The sequence below is a fragment of the Stegodyphus dumicola genome, chromosome X2 (assembly GCF_044657685.1).
Source record: "Stegodyphus dumicola isolate Sdum_Otavi_A_Nest chromosome X2, ASM4465768v1".
NCBI lineage: Eukaryota > Metazoa > Arthropoda > Arachnida > Araneae > Eresidae > Stegodyphus > Stegodyphus dumicola.
In genome coordinates this window covers 77,794,047-77,814,233 of record NC_140781.1, presented here as the reverse complement: position 1 = coordinate 77,814,233, position 20,187 = coordinate 77,794,047, and the positions used below count along the sequence as shown (strand labels likewise).

The 20,187-nt window shown below is 33.8% G+C and overlaps 1 protein-coding gene across 2 annotated transcripts in view; it reads left to right on the top strand.

Annotated features, from left to right (window-relative positions):
• The window catches only part of LOC118184476 (histone-lysine N-methyltransferase NSD3-like), a 339,671-nt gene that overhangs the window by 274,032 nt on the left and 45,452 nt on the right, over positions 1–20,187 (top strand). For both annotated transcript variants that reach the window (XM_085809719.1, XM_085809718.1), the window contains exons 15-17: positions 6,264–6,480; positions 13,014–13,268; positions 19,517–19,614. In XM_085809719.1, coding sequence (XP_085665845.1) covers positions 6,264–6,480; positions 13,014–13,268; positions 19,517–19,614 — 570 coding nt within the window. The remainder of the gene's footprint in view (positions 1–6,263; positions 6,481–13,013; positions 13,269–19,516; positions 19,615–20,187) is intronic.

Sequence of the window (20,187 nt, the reverse complement as noted above, 5' to 3'; positions counted from 1 at the left end):
TCAATAGCGAATCTCCACCTTTTTGGATGCTCCAAAGGATAATCATTATTTTTCTTACATAAAACCACCGGGCTAGCATAACTACTTGAGATGGGCGTTATGATCTTTTTACGTAGCATATCGGTAATATGCCATTCTATAATTTTTTCCTTATTCTTATCATACCGGTACGGTTTTTGACGAACCGGCAATGCATCTCCGGTGTCAATACTATGGTTAGTAACCTGAGTAAATCCTGGAATATCACTAAATAAGGAAGCAAATTCACTTACCACTTGTCGGATTCTATCTTGCTCGTCATTAGGCAGGTGGTCAAGATTTAACCTTGGCGGTTCAACCTTTTCTACACGCACTGGTTTCATTGTCAGCCTAAGGGACGCTTCATTAAAATCCAGTGTAGCTTGAGCGTCTGAAAGAAAGTCTATTTCTAGGATTAAATGTGCTTGCAAATTCTTTACTATAAAAAACATCACCTTTACTTGTTCGTCCTTGATATGGATATATAAAGGTACTTTACCTACGCACTTACATTCTTTTCCTTGCGCCGCTAATACTGTCGTATTATCCGCATTATATATGCGGTATTTGCGAAAATACTTTCTAAAAAAGGCTTCTGCCACACAGGAACACTGCGCGCCGGTATCCAGGAGTGCGGTGGCCGGGATATTATTCATCAAGACTTTAATCTTCGGAAGAGTCAAATTTTTCACCATTACTGTATTTAACTTGTAGGAAGAGGGGTTTTCGTGGCCTTCGGATTTCCGCACCCTCTCGTCAGCAGAAATCCGTTTTAGTTTAAATTATTTTTCCTTTCCGTGCTTTCCTTCTTTCTCCACTGGCCTTGAGACTTTTTTCCTGGGTTGCTATTGAACTGTCGACGTTCGCCGGCTGTTTTTGAATGCTCGGGTTTCCTTGCCCACTGATTCGCTTTTTCTCCGTAGCCATGTGCTTGAGTTTGCTGTAGTCTTGGCGTACCAAATTGGTTTCGCTGTTGATATTGGCGTCTTCTTTGGACGTCCGCCGTTCTTCTACTTTCAAACTGGATTGCTAGCTCAAATAACTTTTCCAGTGTAGTCGGATTTCGTAATTCAATAAAGTCTTGCACTTGGGGTAGTAACCTCGGCAAAATCACTTGAATTATTTCAGGATCCGGACGGTTTCCATACAAGAGCTTGAAAACGTGAATTTTTCTTAAAATAAAGCTCGACAGGTTTTCGATTCTTTGTTGATATATGCTAAAAAGTTCCGTTTCTAATTTCGCACGATCCCTTACAACAGGGAAGGCTTTTAGTAGGGCAGTCTTGAAATTTTCATAAGTATAGGTGGGACTTCCTGCTTGAGCCAAGAGACTTCTGCCGATACATTTGAACCAGTTAAGCGCTTGGCCCCTCAAAGCGCTGGTAGCTAAGGTAACTTTTTGAAACTCGTGCACGGGGTAGAGCATGAAGTGGTCATCCAATTTTTCCAAAAAACTGGTTACCGGTGAGTTTCCATTAAACGTTGCTTCTGGTTTCATCGAAGCGCGCATGGTCTGGACGATGTACCCAAATCCTTCCAGGCCGGCAGCTGGCATTTCTGGATTCTGAGCCGTTTCTGCAGGCAGCACAGGTTCTTCTTGAAATTCGGCCATGGTTATTCTTCATTGGGCGCCACTATCAGGTTCAATGTTTCTTCTAACCTTCTTCGGAAACATACAAGGACCTGACTAGGAACAGAGAGCTTACTAAAGCTATGTTCACTAATTGTAGTAGGTAGACAGGATACAGACGAAGGGTATACAAAACCCTTTATTTTTCTTTATATACAATGACTTCCGTACTTCGGAATACAATGACCCTCCACTCGGGGTCTAACGTAAAAGATATCAAAATAAAACTAAACTCTAATTTAACTTTAGAATAAGATTGGCCTTATAATAACAGGAAGCGTATGTAGCACAGAGACTGTGAACACTACAATACGTTTAATTTATCAAGAGGATTAATACCTCTGGCCTGGAAGGCAAATAGCAACTGCGTAACTTCTAAGGTAAGCGGCCTGCTTCGAACTCACTGCTTCCTCTCTCTTGCTTGGCAAAAAGGCCACACTTAAATACTTGGCGTTCGCCAGACAAACTTTGCATAAAATCCTTCACGCTTATAATTCTGGCCGGAAGTAGAAAATAAGAAGTGATAGTAAAGATTTAAAATAAAATAAACGTTAGTAAAACTTAAGATCCTTACAATGTTCGGGTTTTAATTTTTTAATTCAATATTTTGCTTCTTTGCGTACCACCTATTTTTCTCTTGCATGCTACCTGTTGAGAACTCCTTTTTTATATGAAGAACTGTATTCTTTTAAAACACTCGATCGTTACTAAAAATTTTTAATTTTATTCCTCGGCTAGAGAGTACTTTATTTTTTAAGTTTTCAGCATTTAATAAATGGGTCTTCGTAATCTCTAGACACTTGATTCTATTCTATAGGTTGATGACAGTCTTTTCAGCCAGCATATCTGAGATATTGGGAACTACATAAAAGAATTATTTCTTCCATTTTTACATTAATAGAGTTTTATTTTCAAGATCTATGGGTATATAGGGGGGGGGCAGGTACTACCCTCCATATACTGTAGATTGAATATACGGGCTGGTAAGAAAAGTTGCTTTACAGTGTAGTGCTATAGCTATATGAATTTTCTTCATATTGTATAAAAATCACCAATACTATCGCTAATATTATTCTTCTAAATACTGACTTAATTCATAATTTTCCTTGATGTTCTCTTTAATACGCAGCATTTAGTAAATGAACAGTTTATAAACTGTTTATCATTGCTACTTGTAGGCTGGTGATAAGCAGATGAGGAGTGGTTTTATTGAAAAAAATTCATTTTAGTGAATATTACGCATTTTGAAAAATAATTTGCTAGAATTATTTTAAAAAAAATTCAATGTTTCTAAGCATATTTCTACGATCTAAGGGATGTGATGATAAATTAATGTGATACTGCACTGCCACCACAGAAGTTAATTTTTAGACTCTGAATATGCAATATTTAAACATAATAGCTTTTGCTTTGCTCGTGATGGTGTTAAAACTTACGGTTTATAAAACTGGCAAAATGCATAGTAAATTTGACAGTTGGGTCTCTTGTTTTGAATAAAGAGAATGTAATCCTTATTAAAAATGCATTTTAATCAGTATGCCATGTTGTGTAATGTATGGAAATATCAAATAATAAGAAAATGAAATTTGGGAATACTTAAGTGACAAACACAATTAAAGTGGCCTTACCTGGTCTTAACCCCCCTCATAGAATATCACCAATGTTGCTCATACTTGTCTTAATCATACAGCAGATGCTGATTAATGGTAGATGAAAACCTGAAGCCTAAACTTAGTAAAATTAAAGTTTATTAAACTGCAAAAGAAATGTTGTTGGAGGAAAAAAAAAAAAAAATAGTTCCATAATTTATAAGACTGAGTAAGAGAGAAAAATGGCTTTATTAAACTTTACAAAATATTTAATAACAATACAATAACAATCAGTGTAGCAGATATTTTACCAAAGGTGCACTATTTTTACTTCTCGATGTAATGCCACTTTTAAAATTTAACCAAATAACTGGGACTTAAATGACAAACTGTTCAGGAACCTTATGATCAAGTGGGGACAGTCTCAGTCAAAGCTGGATCATGTCACACTTGTTACACTTTTAATAAATTTGACTCTATTATTGTGTGAAACAAATCTACAAAATCTTCTAAGCCAGTTTCAGAAAAATGCATCTTACCACAAAATTCAGGTCGGTGTGGAAGCTCTTCCGATTTCGGACCGTTTTCCCGCCAACCCGATTTTTAATGGATTTGTCCTGACTTTTTCTTATTCTTAAAATTTCTCTCAATTTTTATGTATTTTGGCTTAATACTTCGTTCTTTGCACCAAAAAAAGTGATTCTTGCCGTCACTTATGTTTTTCTAGATTACATCTAAAAGAAAACCAAATTTGTTTTGTCAGTGAGAAATTATGTGGTATTTCTGCTTTGTGAGTGAGACCACATGTAGTCAAATGTTATGTTCCGGTTCTCCAATCTGCGTCGAGCGCCAGTGCATATCATCTGGCATATATTAGCCAATGAGCACAAACCAAGATCAAGGCGTATACAAAGAATATGTATTAGACGTTTTTTGGCTCTTATTTCGTCCATCTTGTCGTTGACCGGTGTGAGCACATGTGTTTTCGAGAAGTAGTTTAAGAAATTATGATCTTTTGTGTTAGTTATGTCTGCAAAAAAGGTAAAATGTACTTTTCAAAAATCATACATAGATGACTTTCATTCTATTATTTCCTCAAGGAAATGTAATACATTTGTGATGTCTGTTTGTGATTGCATTTTTTCGATTTCACATGGTGGAAGAGCCGATGTTCTCAAACACTTGCGTACACAAAAAACATAAGGATAACAGGAATTCTGTTGAAAGAAACTAAAAATTAGATTTTACTCTGGAAACAGAGGACCAAAAAGTTATTAATGCCGAATGCATGGTCTCTATTTTTTACTTGTGCACAACTTGCCACTGAATGCATCGGATCATACTGCAGCTTTATTTAGAAAATTGTTTTCTGATAGCAAAATCGCTAAGAAATATTCAAGGATCAAAACAGCTGCAATTGTTAAAGAAATAAGTATGAGAAATAAAGCTTCAGTTATTGACTGCATTAAAACAGCTCCATTTTGCCTCTCTACAGATGGAAGCAATAATACCGATTCAGAACTGTATCCAATTGTTGTTTCTTATTTTAATTCAGTTTCTTCAGAAATTGAGTGTAGTTTACTTTCTGTTCCCACCTTAGAAGGACATTCGACAGGCTTTAATATAACACAGTTAATTATTAAAATTTTAAACAAAAATGCAATTCCTCTGGATAATTGCTTGGTGCTGATGATGCACCAGTAATGTTAGGTTTGAAGATTGGTGTTGCAGGTATCTTAATAAAAGAAGATTCAGATTTTAAAATTATGAAGTGCATCTGTCACCTCTTAAATTTAGCAGCTTCTTTACCAAATAAATGTGGACGAACACATTGTTGATATTTATTATTATCTTGAAAGGAGTTCTAAAATCTGCGACATTTGCACGAAAACTGGTGAAAGTATTATTTTTTCTTACAAGATGCAAATAATAAAGTTTTTTACAAGTATTTTCGTACTGTTTACATTTAAGAATTAATAGCTGAATTTTCAGATACTTGTTTAAAGTTCATTATTAAAATTTATTTTATTTATTATTATATTCCTTATTAAAAATATATTTTTAACATTTAAAAAGTCTTTTTGTCATTCAGAAAAATCTCTTGATTTCTTAAAAAAATTTCTCGATTTTTGAGTGTCTTAGGTTGGCAAGTCTGCATTTCCGATACCATTTAACTGCTGGCTATATTTGCTTTTGTAATACGTATGAAAGTTTATTCTCATTGCATAATAAGAGTAGAAATTAGCAAAATAGCATTTATATTTTCTGTGAAGTTTTATATATTAATTTCTATATGAAAACCACTTGGAGGATTGCAGAAGTATTACACTGGTACACATGATTGTTAGGAAACTCATTAGTCCACCTCCCTTTTTAAAAGTTGGAGTGATCTTATTCTGCTGCAAGTGTTTTCAGAATTTTTCTATTGATGTGTGAAAACAAATCGGACTTCTGCAGAAGATTTAAGAAACTGAATTTCTAAAGACAAATATATACTCCTCACGTAAATAAATATACAAGAATATAAACAGATGAGATCGGTCCTTGTCCTCGCTCGTGTTATCACATTGTTTTTTCCCCTATGAAACTTCATGTTTTAAGTATTAATTTTTGATAGAGTATATGTAATTGCTACATGATTACTAATGACTTTTTCACACGTAAGAACAATTTTCAATGACAAATATTTAAGTGGTTCCATGTGAGCTTTAGAGAAGTAATTTTGATTTTACAGGAGACTTCTAGAGATTTTTCATGTATATAGAAAGTGTATAGTAAGATAAATAAGAAAGTAAATATATTGTTTCTTACTAAGAAACTTTAGCTGTGTGTTTTCTAGATACTCGTGTTCAAATGTGCGTGTCTGATCAAATTTTGTAAGTTTGGTTTAGATCTGTGAAGTAATGTAGATTGCTACAAGGGATTTATAACCATGGAGAACTCAAAACAATATATATATATATATATATATATGATAAAATATTGGAATAAATTATAATGTTCCATGTTTGTGTAATCCATTTTAGGTATCTAAGGTGACCAAGCAGCCATCAGAAAACAAAAAGCATGTGGCGAATAAAGTGCATATTAGAAGCAAATCAAAACGAAAGACTGAAACTTCTGAATGGGAAGATAATCATTGTTTCGTTTGTAAAAGTCCTGGATCTCTTATTTTGTGTGATAGGGAAGGATGTATAAGAGCTTACCACATTCGTTGCCTAGGGCTAAACGATGTACCTGCAGGTAAGTAAGAGTTCTGAAAATTCATTGTATAATTTATTGTACAAGGAAAATAAAAAGTTATGCATGCATATATTTTTTCCAGTGTATGTACACAAATTAGGAATTAAGTGAGCACTTAATTTTTTTTTTCATAGTTTCTTTCCTTTTTCCTGCCGTTATACCAGCTCACAAGCTTGTATGCTCCTTTCAGGAGAAAAAAGTTTTGTTTGGTCGTGCAATCAAAATGCAGGCAATAATCATGAAACAGTAGCATTTTCATTGGTAATGGGCCTCAGTGTTTAGTGCAATGGTAGCACAAAGGTAAAAATGCATGTGCAGAAGGCAGTGTGAGATATCTAATGATTATGGCAAAGCTAGGGATAATTTTTGATTTCCATGTTCAGCATTATTGATACAGCCCCATTAATAGCTATTAATACTTTATAGCTCTTTTTTTATCTAATTTCAGATAAGTTTTTGTTGCTAAAAATTGACTTTGTGTAAGGTAGTTATCATTAAATGCTGAAAAAGGGAGATCAAATTACGTTCTTGACTTCAATTAGTTTTTTGGTAAAAATTCATGAAATTTAACTGTATGCTCAGATAATATGTTCATAGGACATGCATATTTTTTTAACCTTCCAGCACGCACACGGTGCACAAAATGTACGACAAATTTAATTTTTAATGCATGCTTCTTGCATATTGCAGCTGAGACGTCGGAATGTCATTTCTATTCCTCCTTTCAACCCTTCCGCACATCATGGAATGTGCCAACAGAAAGTCATATGGCATTTTTTGTTTTATTACTGGGCTTTTGCGCTACGTGGCAGCTTCTTCGTAAAAGTTACGACACACGCATGGCTAAAAGTTCTGAAAGTATTTTTCTCAAATATTTTGTAATTTAGTGTTATTAATTGATATGTATTATTTTAATTTGTATAAATCCTACTCTATAATTTTTATATCGGGTTTTGTGGCAAAAAAATATGTGCAACCAGTTGATTTTGCTCGCATTCTTTAAGAATTATCTGATGAAGAAAAAGAAGACAAGGAAACCTTTGGGTGCGAGAATAATAGCAATCTGTGCGAGGAAAATATTGAGATAAATAATATCAGCAGTGAATCTGAACATTATATTTCAGATGATGATAGTAATAATGATATAGAAAAAATGGAAGGCTGATGATATATTCTATGTTAGTAAGGATAAATCTTCTTAGTGGCAAAATCAGAAGTATGTAAACTGCTCAAAGACAAATAAGATGAATATTGTGAGTGTTACCTGGCCTAAAACACCATGCTATGGATATAAAGGATGAAATAGGAACATTTTTTAAACTAGTTAATATAAATATGCTTGATGAAATTTTGGAATGTCAGGTAAATATACAAGCTTACTAAAAAGGCAAAATACTCGAGAGAGAGACTGCACTGTTACCTGAATGGAAATGATGGCCTACTTTGAATTGTTATATATAATAGGAATAAAAATAGGATACCATGTAAATGCAAAAGAATTGTTCTCAAGTGGGTGGTATTGGAATTGAAATAACAAGAGCTGAGATGAGCTGCAAGCGATTTTTATTTCTGACAAGTTATCTTCGATTCGATGATAAATCGACAGGACAGATGAATAATGAAACTAGCTTGGATTTTAAAATGCAGTTATTAAATAATAGCTTTTTAAATTTCTACAGTAAAATACATCATTGCTTTTCCACCGGACTGATATAAGCGTTTAAAAATAATTTACTATCATTTAAGTGTGATATCATTTGCATTTTGCAATAATAAGGCTAATATTTTGTGTTTTAACAAATTTATTACCAATATTTTTTTTTATTTCTGTCCTTTTTCGTGCCCAAAACTGCATTAATAACAGATGTAAAAAATACAACATGCGCTTGCTGGAAGGTTAATACTCACAACTAATTTTTAATATTCTGCATTTTCCTACTACTTAAAATTAATCAGTGATCACGAATTCATTAAGCATTTCTGTGTTTTATTGTGCCATGGTCTTCTCTTTTGTGTAGTATTTTTCCTTTGCCAAAGAAATTATTTCATATAGTGCTAGTGATTCAGGCGAGAGTTAAGCCGCATATAAGGCTACCTGAACTGGAAAAGATTGCAGTTGTCTAAACAAAATGACCTGCTTAGATAAGTTTTAAAAGACTTTGTTTCAAGCAATATGCACATGCAAAGCAATGAAAAAAAAGAATTGACGAAGCAAAGTAGCAGTATATGGTACTCAGAAAATAAGTGTGTGATCAGTATATACACATAATATTAATGGTAATGAACTTAAAATTCCTAAAAAATACGTTAGGTGCATGCAGTTGCTGAAATCAGTCAATTTACTTTTGCTTTTTTTGATGTTAAAATAGTACTATTGATATTAAAAAGAATCATACATTGTTATATAAGCCAAAAGGAATATTTATTTGATACCTTTATGACTAGGTTGCATTTTCATCTTTTCCATATTCTGAGATAAAAACTGTGTAATCACATTTTAATCTTTCTTTTTTTTCTTGATAATAACATTTTGGGCAAAAAAAAAAGTCTTTAAAGCCCTTTTTACTGGGAGATAAAGATATACTGTTTTTCATGAGATAAAATACAAACTTATCAGACATTGAAAAAAATTACTTGCTTCATCATAACTAGTAAAATGCTGAATTGCTTTAACCATTATGGATAAAAATAATGCTTTTGCTTGTGTTACTTTCTTTCATTTCCCTGTATGGATTAAAACAGGTTTGATTTTGTGTGCCAATATGTTTTGTCTAGTACTTTTATCAAATATTTTATGCTTGACAGCTTTATGTATCATTTTACTTTTTCTAAGAGCAGAACCTCACACAGGAAATAAGTTCTTAAAAGCTGTGTAAAATGTGACATCTTGGTGAGAGCTCATACTTTTGTACACAGTAACTGTAAAATATTTGTTGAAATTTGGAGTTCTTTCCTTTGAATTTGATTGCCTGCAGTGACAGATGCAGTAGCTTCAACCTGCATCTTTGATGATTCAAGAGCAAATGTAATTAAAGGCAAAAATTTATCTTTCTGATGATTGAAATCAAAGTTGTTTCCTATAGGAAATTTGCTCTCTAGCTTGTATGAATTTCCCTGAAATGGCTTTATATTTCCGATTAATTTTGTATCGTAGTAGTAGCATCTAAAATGTATGCGAATCTGAACAAAAATTTAAAAGCCAGATTCTTTTTTTGTTAGTTTCATTTTCGCAAGTTTTTTCATCAATAATAATACACCATTTCAAATGCAATGATTATAGCTTTATTTTGTGCTACATCTTTTCAGTGTACTTGTCTTTGGAGAGGACTAACTGTTTTTTCTTTCTACAGGTTGTAGAAATTTATGGAGTGATCTAATTGCCATTGACCTTAAAGTGTCATCAAAAGATCATTTAATTTTTTTTAATGCCCTTATTTATTTTGCACAAATATGTTTTGCACAAGCATTTTAATTTTCTGCAGCAGTGTATTTTCTTGATTAATTTTGTGGTTAATTTATTTCCTCAGCTTTTAAATTTTTTCCAAAATTAGCTTTCTATTCCTTTTATATATCTTGTCCTTTCCCGCAATATAGTTTTTAATTGCTTTCTCTGAGTTTGTAAAAGAAAAACCTTGTTCTCAAGGCCAGACAATTTCATCCTTAAATAATTAGCATGTTTCCGGAGGCTGATGCAACATTGGTGAGTAACATTATTTTCATCAACTCATGGATGTAGTTATTTCAAAATTCCACGCATGCCTTTCTGATAATTATTTTGTGAGCTCAGTCAAAAGTATTATGCAGAATTTTTCTGTTGTTTTTGTTGCCTTAATGTATTTGGATAAATAATCAAGCCAGTTTCATTAATGAGGCAATACCAGCATTTATACACTCACGTTTGTGAAAATTGCAACACCAAGAAGGAATCGTCATAATTGAATGCAATTTAATACACAGTTGAGTGGTAGTGGTACAAATAAACGATTAAATGTTCAAAGCAAACAAACAAGAACAAGAGATCAGAATCAGTATTTTGTGTGGCCACCACGCGCCGCAATAAGTGCTGCTACACGACGTGGCATGGAGTCAAACAAAGTTTGAATGTCTGACTGAGGAAGAGCATTCCATATCGTTTGTACGCGTACCCAAAGTTCGTCTGCAGACGCAACAGGACGAGGATCACGAGCAAGACGCCGACCAATGACATCCCACACATGTTCAATTGGCGACATATCCGGGGAACACACAGGCCAAGGAAGAAGCTGTACCTGCTGCGCTGCAAAGAAGGATTTAACAATCCAAGCAGTATGAGGGCGGGCATTGTCCTGTTGAAATACAGCGCCTGGCAAGCTTTGAAGGAAGGGAACAGCTTCGGGCTGTAGAACTTCACGGATATACCGGTTGCTGTTCAGATTGCCCACAATTCGTAACAATTGAGATCGTCTATGATATGCTATGGCGCCCCAGACCATAACTCCGGGTGTTCGTCCACTGTGGCGTTCGATAATGCACTCCGGAAGGTGGCGTTCACCGGCATAGCGTCTGACACAAATGCGGCCACCATGGTACCACAAATTAAAGCGGGATTCGTCAGAAAACACGACATGCTGCCAATCAGCACGCCAGTCTCTATGCTGATTGGCCCATTGTAGCCGCAGGCGGCGATGGTCGTGCGTTAGGGGGATCCTGTATAAAGGAGTCCGTGCGCGCAGTCCACACTGCAGCAGACGTCTACGAATTGATGAAGCACACAATGAAACACCTGTAGCTATTGACCACAGTGCTGCCAATTGTCTAGAGGAAGCTGTACGGTCCGTCCGCGCCATGCAGACCAGGTGTCTATCATCGCGAGCTGACGTCACATTTCGGGGTCCACTCCCGGATTTCCGAGTTGTCCGACACTCGTCCGTCCACTGCTTCCAAACGTGCATCACTGTGCTGCTGTTACGCTGCACACGAGAGGCTACTGCACGATACGACAATCCAGCTTCACGAAGGCCGATGATTCTCCCTCGTTCAAACTCTGTAAGTTGTTCAAATCTCGCTCTCTTTCGTCGACGAGGCATAAGTACAGATTGAATTAACGTTTACCACTAGCAGATAACCACCGATAACCATACACGCCTCGCTACAGCCGTCTATTTATTCGTATCCATCAGCCGTTCAGAGGGCGCTGCTCAGCATACGCATGCGCTACGGATTTGCAATTCTAATCATTTGCATTTCCTGAAAATTTCAGCTCACTCGCGTAAGTCCTTCATGGTGTTGCAATTTTCACAAACGTGAGTGTATTATCCTCCTAATTTGATATGTGTAACTACAGGAAACAGTGGTACAGAATGCCAGTTTTTTTTTAATCATTTCACATTGTTAACAAATTCTAAATAAAAGTATTATTTAGAATTATCCTGCGCTGTAATTTGAATATAAAAGGGACATCTTTCTCTGAATCTAAGATCTAAAGATCTAGACGTTTTTCTTGTGGATAATTTCTCTTTCTAGTGATGTCATCTAAGATCTGGTATACTCTTCGGGAATGTTTCTATAAGCATCTGTCTTCTCGAAGGTATATTCTAAATTATAATTTAAATTAGCATTAATTAGCTACCCCTCTATTCTAAAAATAGTAATATCTTTTTCACAATGTTATTTTTAGACTAGTCCGTAACATGACCCTTATGTAATTCTGGTTATTTAAATTAAATTCAAACATGAAATAACAATCATAGAAACAATACTCATTATTCAATAAAAAATGCATTGAGAACTGAAACTAACTCACTCTGAAATTAAGATTTCGTCCTGAACATAACACATGCTACACTTGCTCGCTACTCTTCGGCTTAAGTGGTCTGGTGTCTGCTGTTTCCTTCTTACTGCAAAGTTATCAAAAATGTAAACCTCTTGAAATAGGCACAAACAGTGTGCCAATTTGTTTGTGGATGCAACATGTTTACTGATAAAATGAAGATTTAAACTGCCTTTGCTGCCAGTTTATATTAGACTGGCAATTTCAGCTCTCTACAGTAGCAAAATTCATCCTCTTCATAAAAGATTGAATATGCTCTTTATGTTTTAGTCCATCAACATGTGCTATGTCTGTTTTTTGTTATGTACATACATATATATATATACATATATAATTTTGAAGAATAAATATTGTGCTCTGTCTTTTCTGGGTAAGGCACATGTGGAGTGGCAGTGCAAGTATATCATAGCAGATTTTCTCTTGAAGTGTATTCATTTAAAATTGGAATTGGGCAAGGTTCGAAGTTTTTGTCAATTTTTGTAGCATTGTAAATCTTTTCTGATTATATTTTTATTTAGGAATTATTGTCAAGTAAAGTTCATTTCTTGAATATCAAAATTTTTAGCTGATATATTTTGAGAATTTTTTATGAGGGGAACTTTGTTGAAATTATTATACAAAATTATTTATCTTTTCTAGAGGATTTGCAGATCAAATGTAGCTTTTAAAGTGCTAATCTAAAAATTCTGATGTTGTTTTTATAATATATTTATCTTTTTTATAGGAGATTGGATGTGTCCTTGGCATTTTTGCAGTAGCTGCTCTTTGGAAGCTTATTGTTTTTGTTCAAATTGTCCAATTTCGTATTGTCGAAAACATGTACCATCAGGCCTACTGATACGAGGCAGATCATTTAGATGTGGTAATTGTCAGAGACCTCATGAGGCTTGCCCTTCAACAGAACCTTCAGAAAGTCCAAATTCATTGGTTGCATTAGTGAGCCAGAGCTCCTCAGCTCCATCTCTGAATCAGTATCCAGGTAATGCAGACCAAGTGTCAGCTCACATTTTACAATAATTTACTAGAAGAAATAACATTAATGTGAAATGTCTTACAGGCGCATTTAAAAGCATAAGTCAGTATAAATGAGTTAAACAAATTATTACTTATGCTTAATCAAATTTTCTGTACAACATGCATTGGAAATGGTGTGTGGCTTAAGGCTCTCACTTTCTTGAGAAGACATAATTTTGAACTGAGAGTCTTTGCCAATTATGAAGCTGCCTTTTATCGAGAGGGAAAGAGTGTTTTAATGAAAATATATGCTAAAAGGAATAAAATGAACTACAGGCATATGGTGAAAAATTTTTGAACTGCACTAACTTCACAAAATTGATGTAAGTGCAGTTGTCATTTTGTGTTCTCTAGATGTTTTCCTTATTACCGCTCTGTTTTGCACAGTGAGAATTTCTCTACCTTCTAAATTTTTCTAACACTTTCGTGATGGTGCTTCGTTGTTTAAAACGTTTAGTGGGGGCGAATGGGTGTTGAAATGAATCATCTGCAAAGCCTAACTTTAGAAAAAGATCTTAAAAATGAATCCTTACATCCTAACATCATAATTTTTTTTCTACTATTTTAGATTATTATTTGAGGAGCTATCATATATGCTAAAATTAGCATTTGGTAGTCTTTTTCATTTTTTTTGTACTTAAAGATATTATGTAAAGATATTTTTTTTAAAATAAAGGTTTCTTTGAGGAATAATTTTCGGAAGCACTATTCAAATTATTCCGAAATTTTAGTAGATAAAATACATTAATAAGTTTTAAAGTAATAAAAAATACAAGAAAGACTGTTTACTAAAAGTAATTAGATGTTTCATGTGAACTGCAAGGCAGACACTTAGTGAGCTCAGTCTCTGACAAAATGTCTGTTTCAGAATCATTAGAAATATTGCTCTCTTTAGAAAATGTATCATTACTCTCATTCGTATCAATAGGCTCATTTACTGTGCGAATATATAATTCATGTTATAAAGATTGCTTGCTCGGCATAATAAACTGAATTAAAATTAATCTTCATTTTCATTTGTATCACCGATTGGCTCATTTACCATGTGAGTTTATATTTCATCTGATAAATATCAACTTGTTCGGTATAATAGTCTGAAGTGAAAGGGTTTCCAAAATAAAATAGAAGTACTTGAAATATAAGCAGAGTGAAGCATAATAGAGCCCTACATAGTAACCCTTAAAGAGCCTACATAGTAGCAAAAAGGATTTGAAGGGGTATCAGAAGCATGAATGTTTGTATCATGTTGTGAGTTAAAGAGAATAGCTGTGCATGTTTACATTAACCCCCTGATCTTGTAATGTTTTAAACGTTCCAGGACACTGGCACAAATGTGTGACGGCCAGTAGTGAACTAGAGAAGGCTTTGGCACGCTAGCACACTGCCTGGGAAATGAGTGCATTTCTTACTAGCACGTATGCACGATAGTTGGTGAGAAAGTGTTATATTGGTTAGTTTTTGCTTTCTACAATAGTTTCAAAGAGCAAGCTTGAAAAACATCTGACACTGTGATAAAGATGTAAAAGTAGTTGACTGTTCTTTCAAAATGTATTTCCTGTGTTTTATGTTATGCTTCATTGCATTTTTCACAAAAATCTGCATATTTTATTGTAAAGTCTTAATTGTGGATAACACTTCAGAGTTATTTTGCATATTATTTTTGACATGTTTGTGTTTTTAAAATGTTTTCTTTTCTGTATATTTGCTTTTCTTAAATATGATGTATTGTGTGTAAATATATATATGATAATTTAAAATTATTTACGTTGAGTTTCTGTTGGCATTTTGTGTAGATATTTTCATTTTGGAATTTTCAGTATCATGTAGTGCTTCTTAATAAAGTAGTTTTGTTTGTACAGAATTGTTGTTTGTTGCATATGCAGTGATTATAGTGCTCCTCAGTATCTGTCCGTGGCTTGCTGGGTTAAATCTCTAAATGACAGTGACAGTGTAAGCCAGGTTCAGAGCCTAACAAATGGGCCGCTTTCATTGAGTTCTTGTTGTTTTTCTCATTTGTAGTGTAAATATGAGCCAGTTTCCCTTAGCTTTGTGTTAAATAAGCTTAGCACATTTAGCATTCAATAGCTTAGCCAGTTACCTGTTGCAGTTACCCTTTGTGAAATCTTGCTGTTATAAATTTTCATTCTTAACCCTTTGACACGCGGTGGTCGTGCCCTGAAACCACCATTTTCTGAATTTTTTTTCTCCTCTTTTTTTCTGAAATTTTTCAGTGAAAATGAATTGATTACTGATCTTTTACATCTAAATAACACAAAATGACTGTAGAATCATATATGTTTTAGGTTTTAATACTTCAGTTCGGATGCCTTTTAAAATTCGTTTTCGATTAGATAAAACTTCCTTTTATTAATATAAACAACTTTAAATTTCAAAAGTTAGTCATCGCACATCATGATTTCTATCATAAACAATAAAAAATTGCAGTAATTAAACTGCATATATATAAAAAAACTTCTATATGTATGGCATTTGCTATGTGGTTTCAGGGCGCGACCACTGCCCCACTAGAGCATTGTGTCACAATGCTTACAATCCTCTAGAGGCTCAGTGGTGTCTGCTTCTCAATGGCATTCGCTTGCTTTTCAAATAGGAATGTTTATTTATACCCGGATATAGATAAAGGGCTTTGAAACCACAGAGTTATTTTATTACTAAACAATACATGCACCTGCCCTGTAAAAAGGTCTTTCTTTTCCCAATACTTTTCTCTGACATCAACACACTTGCTCCCCAAGCTAGTATTGTGATTTTATAAATTATTTCCTGTGGTTTAAATTTAATGTAAATATACTTTGCTATAATTAAAAGTAGAAATTGCGTAGAAGTTTTATTTAAATAAAAAATATTTTCTGAATATTTTGGGACGAAATACGAATAAAATAAGTATGAATGAGACACAAACGATCCGTACAAAGCCGAAAAGACCAGGCCCCCCACCCCATTAACATAAAAAACCACAAATTTCATGTGCCAGATGAAAAGAAACTAAATAACGCTGGACATATACCACTGAAATTTAAATCCAGGCAGTGTACATTTTGTAGCACAAGGAAGAAACCTCATAGAACAAGATGTATGTGCGAAACGTGCAATGTGTGTCTATGCATGTGCCAAAGACACAAAACATGCTTTGAACAGTGTCACAAAAAAAATTGTTCTTTGAAATAAAAAAAAAACACTGAGTTCTTTTTTATCCTTATTTTATTGAGTTTTTAATCCATTTATCCAAATGTCCTTATTATGTAGGTACTTATATTTTCACTTCTATAGAAAAATTATTTAACCATTTATTTTTTAATTTTTCTGACGATTTACTTTGTAAAATAATGTAAAAAAATTATGTATAATGCAATTCTTACATACATTTTTTTAAAAATCTATAAATTTCGTCATTTATTGGAAACACGTGCGGAAAATGGTAAGTTTTTTTTTCTTACAACATCAGTAAGTTTCAAAGTCCTAGTCACAATGCGACCACCACCCACAGAACAATGGGCAAGAGTAGATTTTTTTTAATTCACATATTATTTGTCTCTAGGATCATAATATTCAATTTCTAGAGTTTTTAGTTAAAAAAAATTATAAAAATAATATCACGTGCCTCAAAGGGTTAAAGTAGAAAGATGAGTAAAACAGATACAATTCTGCTTTTTTCTTTTATGCAATGCTAGCCAAAAATTATAACCAATTACTTATGATTTTTAAGAAATTACAGTTTTTATGGGATGCTTTTATTTGCGATGAAACGTACAGTAAAAAAACAAATGTTTGATTTTCAGTAGCTAGGCATACAGTCTTACGTCAAACCTTTGTCAACCAAAACAGATGACAAATTTTTGGATTTGACATTTGGTCAGGATGCTTTGGCACTGTAGATTGTATGTCTTCAGATAGAAATGATACAGATAGAAGGTATGTGAGAACTTCTGTAGTACCACTGGTGATTGATGTATTTGGGTCTGTTTCATCATGTTTAAGATCAGCGACATGTATTTGTAATATATCACCAGTTTGCGTGGAGGTCCCCTCCTCTTGCAGCAGCAATTTCTGTATAGCAGACACTCTTTTTATCAAAGATATTTTCCTTTGGAATATGGTTTCCGGTATGATTACTGTTCAGATTTTTTCACAGGTATTAAATATTTCTATGAATTGTTTTTTGGTTTCAGTATTTGCGATTTACTTGCCAGGCAATGATGGTGATGTTGTGCCTCTTTTTGGTTTACCACCAAACACGGCTTCAAAAAGCTTTGGTGTATTCTTTTGAGCTATTTCATATTTTTTGCCAATTGAATAAAAAAGCCATCTGTAAATTTATTTGTATTTTTATGGCTCATCCATGCAGTTATTTTCTTTGTTTAAAATGGCTGTTTGATTTGAGCCTTGTGTTTGACTGTGTCATGTCTTTCTGCGAACTATCTTAACATTGTTCCACATAGCACAAGAGGTGTGTCTTGATTACTGAATTTTCTGTATCTGGATGCAGTATGGATGGGGCATCAAATATTGGAAACATTTGAAGAGGGAGATATGTTACTCCTTCAGCTGTCTTAATTTTTATACGTAGTAACATTATGAACTGTGCTATCCCTATGTAACTGCAAGTCTGGCAGCTTTTCTTAGGTGCACTGTGTTTCATTTGACAATATTTGCATAAGTACAGCATTGCAGCTTCCTATGTAATATTGTTGTATATAACTTGCAAATGTTTAAGCATACATCTTCTTCCTCCGTTACCTATCCTGATGTCTTACAACTTCTGTACAAAATAATTTATATCATTTGAAACAGAATATTGTACCTTCATTTCTCCTGGTTCTAATGGCACAATTAACTTTTCGTCATTAATTTTTTAAAATATCAAAACATTTTAATCATCTGGAATCCTTCACTCGTTTTACCAGAAATTTTTCCAGAATGTATTTTAAAATACTTGTAAAGAATAAAAACAATGAGGTTTTTATTTAGTTACAATAAATGCAAATAACATTTGAAGATAAGATCAGGAAAAATCACACTGCTGTAGCTATTCTGTATAAATTGGGGTATCGGGTAAAAAATAAAATTTCCACCTTGCATGCACCAGCAAACTTTGAGTAAGACTTAGAAATGGTAGAGTAGTCGAGCGTGTCGCAACTAGCTGCCGCTTGACCTTTGTCGTGTCCGAACAAAGATTTTGGCACTTTTACAGCTTTCCTCTTGGCTTGTCATTTTGATCCCAACCAGAATTCACTGAAGAATACTGACATTCTCTAACTTCAGTGTTTTAGGGCAGCATGTACACACCATGATACTGAGCTAGTGTTTTCCAGTTACACTGCACATGAAACCTAATTTCCAGAGACAGGCTTACTACTTTAAGACAACGATGTGTGTGATGATTTTCCTGTACTGCTTTGGTAAGATTATTCAAATGCATACTGTACTTCAAGGATAGGTCATTATTTTGTTGTATTTTTCATATTTGGAGCTTAACCTGCAGCTAGTGCTGCAAAATACACTGGGATACTTTGTATAACTCCTCGTATTATTTTTTGGATAATGGATAATATTTAGGTGTATTTAACACATCCTGCAGGTCATGTTTTGTTCCTTGGTGCCAAAATGTGCTTTACTCTTTGTCCACCATAATTCCTACACTTTAAGTGCCTCTGATTATAATTTGACTTATAAGATAGGAACCCTTTTTTGGCAATTCTTCATTTGTTTGCAAATTTTTTTCAGCGATATATCTGGCAAAAGACTAATCCATGTAAGTCAGCAAAAGAACAGACATTGCTAGTGATGTAATAAAACTTTCACGTTCTTGGTAGTTGTTTGTACTCAACGCTGGTGATTTACATTCAAGGATAGTAAACATTTTACTGAGATATCTTGTTTTAGTTGTACTCACAAATAAATAATTGACACTATTAGAGTTCTAGTTTTCATATTTATACAGCCACTTATATACTATATTGTTATTTCTTTTAATGCCATTTTGGGCCTTTAAGAGCAATCTGTTATGATCTGATACATTTTTGGAGGCCTGGGAACAATTGAATTTTTTACGATATAACTGAATGTAATTTCTTCACTTGATTCAGTTGGGCTTATTAAAGTTTTTCAGGCTTGCTCTACTTTCTTAAAATATGGAGACCTCTATTTCAGTTTCTAATTTTGTCTGTACAGTACTTTTATTTCTCTTTTCAGGTGAACTAACATTTAAATATGAATGCGATACCAGTTGTCAACAGAAATGCTTTCGTGACTCTGCGAATTGCAGTGGTATTGGGAGAAATTTGTCTTCGGTAAGTTTTATGCATTATATTATTATAGGAGTCTGCTTAAGTTTGTATTCAGTGATAATTTTTGATTTGATAATTTTCAGATAGCATAAAAATAAAGGAATCCCTTCTGTAACCAAATCTATCTCATAGCATTTCTGTTGTTAAAGAATATCATGGGTACTTACATTGTCATTAGGATACTTGTCTAAATTGATAACGTAATTATAGAAGTAATTTTGTTTTCATAATTATATACATAGCTGTTGCTGGTATTGTTACTGCAGTTGTCACTTTTCTTTTTCTTTATGTGAGGCATGTAATTCTTTAGCTGGAATATTTTAAACAGCCATTATAGTTTCAAGTATTTGAATGTTTCATTATTCCCTATCAGACTTTCTGATATGGTACATGCTTTGTTTTTTAACACATGAAATATTAAATGCGTGAAATACATTGCCACTGCAGAAGTTAATTTTTAAACTCTCTGTTAAATTCATCAGATATTGAAATAGTTTTATTAACTTAAACGTCTTTGCTGCAAAAAGTCTGCTATCTACGATAAAGTACTTCCTCGAATGTTAGAAGTGTCATGTA